The following is a 7,449-nucleotide window of genomic DNA, read 5'->3' on the forward strand; positions in this document are numbered from 1 at the left end:
TTGACGCTAGGATCTGGTTTACTCTTTACTGCCCTCCAGCGGTCACAATAACGAACTGCAACACCAAATACAATTTAAAACACATTATAATTTGTCTAAATAATCTTTATTATCATTAAAAAGGAATAAGTCGACATAACTGAGAATTAAGGTTAAAATAAAATAAATTAATACATGAAATTAAACAAAGAAGGCATGCTATATACATGTCATAGTAGTATTAATAAAGCTGTTTCCATAATCGTTTTACGTTCTGGAGACAAGTTTATATATATAACAAGTGTGATATGGTAATGTCTCTGTGTGTCTGTGTGTATTCACATCCACGAATGTTTACTGCCCTCTTGTGGTCACAGTGGGAACTACATTACATTGAATTAATCAAGTTTGAGTCAATGCAACTTTAGAACGTTTACATCCGGTTTGTACTTACTACAGACCACTACAGAGCAATGACAGTAAGTACTTTTCTGTGGATTTGTTCATTTTATGTTGCGAGAATTCACCGGAAATGCTGGTTGAATTACATCCACACTGGCGTTAGCTTGACCAATTTCATGTTGCAGTTCCTCGATGTGACCACAAGAGGGCAGTGAACACTTGTAATTCTGAACACCTGATCAAGCTGACCATCCATTTTGAGTAAACTGAGGTTCATACGATATAAAGGTAACTGTTCATACGAATGGATTACATTGTTATTGCTTCCTGTTTGCAGTGCAGTGCGTTCCTGTGGATTTGTTTATTTTATTTTGAGATAATTCACCGGAAGTGCTAGTTGAATTACATCCACACTGACGTTAGCTTGACCAATTTCATGTTGCAGTTCCTCGGTGTGACCACAAGAGGGCAGTGAACACTCGTAATTCTGAACGCCCAATCAAGCTGACCATCCATTTTGAGTAAACTGAGGTTGATAAGATATAAATAAAGGTAACTGTTCACACGAATGGATTACATTGTTATTGCTTGATATCGCATATCTTCTGAGTGTTTGGCGTGTACAGCAACAGTAATTAACAGGGAGGAACTCGCCATTGTCTCTCGGCTTTCCGAACTAGCTAGCCTCTTGCTAGTGCTGAACATGCTAGCTGTCTTCACCAGCCACGTAACTTTTAACAATCATGTAACACAGTAACTGTAAGCATGAAAAAATGGTAGAAATATTTGTATTATAACCACCGAGTAACTCGCACATTTAGTTTCTATCTGTGACTACTAAAGAGCACAACATTTCTGTGAAGTGCGTTTCTGCGTTTAAGATTTTATTTTGAGAAAATCCACCGGAAGTCGTATTATTTCATTGACGTTAGCTTGACCATGCTAGCTCTTTCACCACCAGCCACGTTAACTTTTAACTATAACTTTTAATTATCATTAACGAAAGTAATTAATTTCATAGAAAGAATCACCGTGAATGTCTCGTTTTGTCATAGACATGAATTACATCATCATTGTTTGCTATCGCATATTGCTGGAAAAGTGTAAATTAATAATTAAGATATTAATTAATACAAGTATTGATGCAAGTGGCTACGTTGGTGTGGGCATATTGTTTCAGGTAGCGGTGATATGATGAAAATTCAAGTCCAGTTTGAGTGACAAGGCCACGAGTGTGAGGACCAAAATACTGCACAGCGGTTTATGATTAATATATTCTTGTAGTTCCTCACTGTGACCACAAGGGGGCGTTGAAAATCCATGATTCTACTCATACACAGGTTGGCCAACCTCAACATAGACATGCCACACTGTGTTTATCCTTCACACTCAGTCTTCAACTTTTTTTTCCAGTGGTAATCATTATTATTTATTATATTTATGTTTGATATTTTTATCTATCCTTTAGAAGTATCAGAGGGGGTAATCATATACATGTTAGTACACTTGATTAATCATCATTCATAATCTGTTATGATTACAAGTTTGAGATGGGAGTCTATAAAAAAATAATAATAAAAGAAAGATGTTATTTGTCTCAAGTGTTTTGAGGGTATGCGTCTTGTGGCTACCTGCCTCTGAAATGACTACAATAAAACACAGTTGCACATATTATTCTGCTAAACACGTTTTCCAGTGGGTTTGATGTAGTGTAATGTGATGTAGTTCCTCTGTGTCGCCACAAGAGGGCAGAGTGCACTCATGATTCTGAGTACATTCAAGCTTCAGACCATTTCTGGAATTTTATTGAAAAAAAACAACACTTTTTTATGTACTCAGTTATTCGTTCATGTATTAATGTCACAATCACATTAATTGTGAAATGTTCTCTGATTCTCCGACTGAGTTAGAAACGAAACTAATGTGGCATTGCAGTTCCTCACTGCGACCACAGGAGGGCAGTGAACACCCGTGGGTCTATAAATGCACAAGTCAATTGACGGTTACACCAGCAGAAGGACAATACTGAACTTCCGGCACATACCTTCAAAATAAAAGTAGCGAGACTTCACTGCTTAATATGTCCGGTTAGGGTTAGATAATATAACAGTATCACAGTATTCATGTCGTAGCTATGAATATCCTCATAGATATTTTAAAAAAGAAAGAAAAAAAACATATGTGTAATATCCACTGAAAATGTAGAATTTAATCCTTCTGTCAAAACAAGTCGCGTTTTGATTGTGTTATGTGGCTTTCAGGTGCTCCTGGAAACCACAGAAAACAAGTTCCCAGTGAATGTTTTCTTTTTCGCTTTATATACATATATAATATTGTTTTGGCATCACGACTACATAGCATTTCATTGCATACTTCACATGTCGTTTCACTTCAGGTCTTGGGAGACGCACGCAACCACACAAGACAAACCACAAAAATACTTTCCGTTCGAGCTGAAGCCATTTGAGCAATTTCTTAAAAGAAAACTGTTTAAAATTTTGACTTTTCAAAGCAAAATGTCGTCTATAGAGACACAGAAAGAGTCAAATTGACTGCGTGTGTGTTTTTTTCCGATATTTCAGGCTGCAGTTGGAGGCGGCACCACTACCTGCCTGTCGGCTCCAGCTGATCTGAGTGAGAATGATTCAGACCCGAGCGACGAGTAGAAAGTGCGTGTGGTGGAAAGACAGAAGTGAGAACAGCGACGAGACTTTCCGTTTGTTTAAATGTCAGCTAAGCAACCGAGGTTTCATATGGGAACTGTCTAAATGGAGGAAACCTTAAACGCGACGGTAGGTTTGAAATAATTATTGATAACGTTTGTTCTGTAGAAAGCCTGAAAATATTCTCAGCACGTTTCACTACAAGTTGAGCCAACATGTTGACTGGTTTGTCTCTTAGTTTCATATGTCACAATGAAGAGGTGAATCGTTTAATCATCGTTTATACGTTTGCCTGACAAATATTACTTTGCCAAGTGTTTTTTAAATCTGACAGTTTTCTGCTTCGTCTGTTTGATTTGAGTTGAGACTTTGTAAGAGCAGTTTGAAGTTATTGTTGTGATCATTTTATTTAATATTTTACGACAGTTTAGAGACGAAACCAGTCAGTTAATCTACCCACTTGTTTGTTGAATCGTCCCTGACATGTTGGTCATATCTACACTAAAACATATGTCATCTTCACTTTGAGATAAGCAGTGTGTGTGTTTGTGTGTGTGGCCTGAACTTATGCTCAATTTCTACTGTTGATAGTTATTTGTGTCCTGACCACACTAAGCGCCACTGTGCTAAATTTATCCAGAGTGGGCAGCAAGTGATCTAACAAACACAAGCCACAGTTCAGTATATTAATGTAGACTGAGATTTATATCTGTACTTTTAAACTGTTGGTAAATATTGAAGGTGTCCTGTAAGGAAGGCCTTGTATTGATCATTAGCAGTTGCTGCACCTCTTGTGGACAACATGCACTTACCCATAAATGTCTGTTTTGTGTGTGCAGTAATGGCCATAGACAGCAGTGTGTTGAATACCTGCGACTACAGCAACAATGTCACCTTCTTCTACAACTTGGTGGGTAAGAAGATCAGTGTGGTGTGGACGACGCGGGACTTTGTGGTGATTGGACTTGGCCTGACAGTATGTGTCATCGTACTCCTGGCCAACCTGATGGTGATGGTGGCCATCTTCTTGAACAAACGCTTCCACTTCCCCATCTATTATCTCCTAGGCAACATGGCTGCAGCAGACCTGTTTGCAGGTATCGCCTACGCCAACCTGATGTTGAACACGGGCCCCTGGACCAGCACGCTCTCTAAAGAGCAGTGGTATATCCGCGGGGCGTTGATCGACATCAGCCTGACAGCCTCAGTGGCCAACCTGCTGGCTGTCGCAGTGGAGCGCCACCAGACCATTATCACCATGCAGCTGCACAGCAAGATGACCAAGCGGCGCGTGGTGCTGCTGATAGTCTGCATCTGGGCCGTGAGCATCATCATGGGCCTGGTGCCCTCAACAGTGTGGAACTGCGAGTGTGATCTGAAAGACTGCTCCACCGTCGCACCCCTGTACAGCCGTCGCTTCCTGATCTTCTGGGCAGTTCTCAACCTGCTCACTTTCTTCATCATGGTGGCTATGTACACCCGCATCTTCGTCTATGTGAGATACCAGGGCAGGTATGCGTCTCAGCACAGGTCGGATGTGCAGCAAAGCCAGACTGTTGTCAACCTGATGAAAACCATCTCCATGGTTCTGGGTGAGAAGTTGTTTGTGTGTGACCCTCCATTGTTGGATGTTAGTTGTAGGTTGAAGGTCATGTTTGTAAGGTTTGGTTTTTGATTCAAAATTAACTAGCATGGTATCTTTTTAAAAAATATATTTTTGTTGATCTATGAAGCTCACTACCCAAAGCTCCAACTTTGCCAGAAACTGGTTGTGCAGCTCTAGCCTTCTATGTCAGACCATGTCTCATTACCGTGGTATCTCTATCTTAGGAATTTTGCGGTGTGTCACAGTAAAATTGCATTTTGTCATCACAATCCACCTCTGTGACAGCTCAGGTGACTAATCTCCAGGAAGTAAATATGTCCTAACTGGCAGTTAACTTTGATATTAAGCAATCAAGGTACAAAAGGTTACCCAACTCTGCAGCACTTTGAGACAGCTGGTGTCATATTACATCAATACTTTTGTGGAAATTGTGACTTTGTCTTGATTTTTCTCTGCCTTCATTATCAACCCCACATCTCTGCAGGTGCCTTCGTAATCTGCTGGACGCCTGGCCTCATGACCCTCTTACTGGACGGGCTGCTGGGTAAAGACAGCCACGCCAACTCCTATGAGAAGTTCTGTTTGGTGATAGCAGAGTGCAACTCTCTGGTCAATCCTATCATCTATTCCCTGCGAGACGCCGAGATGCGGGGCACGTTCAAGTCAATCCTGTGCTGCCTGTGTCGAAGAAGTGCTGGTCAGCAGAGGGAGCCGTCACCTGTGGAGATTGCCTCACCGCTGCCAGAGGTACAGTTTAAACAGAAGGTTGTTGATCCCATGAACGTGTGAAATGTAAATTTTAAACTCTCTAATTGCTTTAACACAGGCTTTATTCTATTCATATCAGGGCCTGGGAGCTGGATTAACTTAACAAAATTAAAAAAAGGGCCAGTATTCTAATTACACCTCCTCAATAACGGCAGAGATTTTAGTTTCTTACATTCCCGCTCGGTGAGTCATTTAGGTTTTCACTTACCGCACATGTTGATTTTCATTTTAACATGTCAGGTACCTGGTACTAGATGGGGGAGGGAATCAGGAAATTCCTCCTCTTTATTTCTTTGTTTTATTTTGTTAATCATTGAAGTCGAGACAACTTTTATCTCAACCGTGTCTGGAGGGAAAATGGGATTGAAGCTGAATTGAATAAAACGTGTTTTTCATCTTATGTCCCGTCACTAAACTGTAAATTATGTTTTGTCTACAGGAAAATCTTGGCTGTGTCCAGAAGTTAGACGATCAGACCATCTGTACAGAAACAAACAAAACAGAAGACAGTCGGGCAATGCTGGGGGTGTGCTGATGGCTGCAGGCCTGCAATAAAAAAAAAAAATAAAAAAAAGGACTTTCAAGGACATCTAACCAGCACACGTCTAAAACCCATCGTCTTTTCTGCTGGACATCAGCTAACGTCTGCCAAACTACCTCTCCTCCATGTTGCATTTGTAAATTGAATAAATAAAAAAACATAAAAGATGCCTCTGTTGAAAAGCTGAAAAGGGTTTTATCCATGCTAGAAGAAAGCATTTAGTGTTTCCCTCAGTCTCAATGAGGCTGACAGATTGACATATTGATCATCAGATGGTGCAATCTCTCCTTTTATTACATTTGACTATCACAAGAGCATTTGTGACAAATTATAAAATGAAACACTCCTAAAGTCTGAAATCAAATACTGAAAAATCACACTAAATCATTTTTATTAATTTTCTAATAAGAACACTACAATTTGTCATATTCTTCCTTTTTGTTTTACTCTTTCTAGAACAATTCTAAAGTTGAGGTATAAAAGGAGTTCGTACAGACTCACAAGTCTGAAAACAGTGGGGGGTTATATACAAGAGAAATGGAAAGACAGAGGTAGAGAGAGGGGTAAATACAAGGGAAAGAGGGGAGATACAAATATACTAATAAAAACAAAGAAATCAAAAAGGTTTAAGAAGTCATTTGGTGCTGTGGAAGTCCTTAAGTCTCTTACAGACTTCAAGAAGTAGACGTGATCAACAGTAAAACGTAAAATTAAGTTCTGGTATTGAATGTTTTTGCTGTACTCGTTATTTTTGCGGCGAGCGGTGCATAACAGGAGTTACATAAAGTGTATACCATCTGCTTTAATGTGGAGTTCTTCCTCTTTCTGTAACACTTCTCGTTTCACAAGAATTGACTATTTCAAATTAAGTCGCCATGTATTGGTCAAAGAATTTCTCTCGTGTCACTCGTATTAAACCTCCTCTCAGTTGTATACAAATGTGCTGCCTGCATATTGTCTGCATGATAAAAATCTACCCGCTTCATTACATTTTAAAGTCTCTGGGAGTGACTTTCCACTAAACGGGCAACATCTGCACCTTTTACATTTAGTAGCACAGTTTCAGTAAACAAATGCCCATGTAAAACTATTTAAAAACGTATTTTGCCACTCTACATCTCTAGTTTAATTGAATAATTTAAGCAGTTTAAAAAAGAAAAGTGTGGAGAAACTGAAAGAGAATCAATCTATAACGCAAAACACACCAAATACTGTCCACTGGAGAACCTCAGTTGATCCAATAATCTTCCCACAGCACCAAATGTCGCACCTGTAAACCCTACGTTGCCTCCCGGTTATGTAACAAAAGACCTAAATAATATTCAAAATAGATACAGAGTTATCGTGAATCCTGTGACACAAAGGCCAAATAAAATTGGCATCTCAACCAAACATCAAAGTTTATAAAAGAAAAAAAATAAAAATACTGAAACATTACACAAACTGTACAGTGACATCCATTACAACAGGTAGAAAAAGGGGGAGGATGA

The 7,449-nt window shown here is 39.4% G+C and overlaps 1 protein-coding gene across 1 annotated transcript; it reads left to right on the plus strand.

Moving 5' to 3' along the window:
• Positions 1 to 2,964: 2,964 nt before the first annotated feature.
• On the plus strand, positions 2,965 to 7,383 carry lpar2a (lysophosphatidic acid receptor 2a). Its single transcript, XM_084372058.1, has 4 exons — positions 2,965 to 3,173; positions 3,884 to 4,636; positions 5,135 to 5,397; positions 5,858 to 7,383. The coding sequence occupies exons 2-4, from the start codon at positions 3,886 to 3,888 to the stop codon at positions 5,951 to 5,953; spliced, it is 1,110 nt and encodes a 369-aa protein (XP_084228184.1). The 5' UTR covers positions 2,965 to 3,173; positions 3,884 to 3,885; the 3' UTR covers positions 5,954 to 7,383.
• Positions 7,384 to 7,449: the final 66 nt, after the last annotated feature.

This window comes from Pagrus pagrus, assembly GCF_965226575.1.
Source record: "Pagrus pagrus genome assembly, chromosome: 13".
Classification (NCBI taxonomy): Eukaryota; Metazoa; Chordata; class Actinopteri; order Spariformes; family Sparidae; genus Pagrus; species Pagrus pagrus.

Coding starts and splice junctions, on each gene's coding strand:
- lpar2a (XM_084372058.1), top strand. CDS start 3,886: ATGGCCATAGACAGCAGTGTGTTGAATACCTGCGACTACAGCAACAAT. Junction 4,637..5,134: donor AACCATCTCCATGGTTCTGG/GTGAGAAGTTGT, acceptor ACATCTCTGCAG/GTGCCTTCGTAATCTGCTGG. Junction 5,398..5,857: donor TTGCCTCACCGCTGCCAGAG/GTACAGTTTAAA, acceptor TTTTGTCTACAG/GAAAATCTTGGCTGTGTCCA.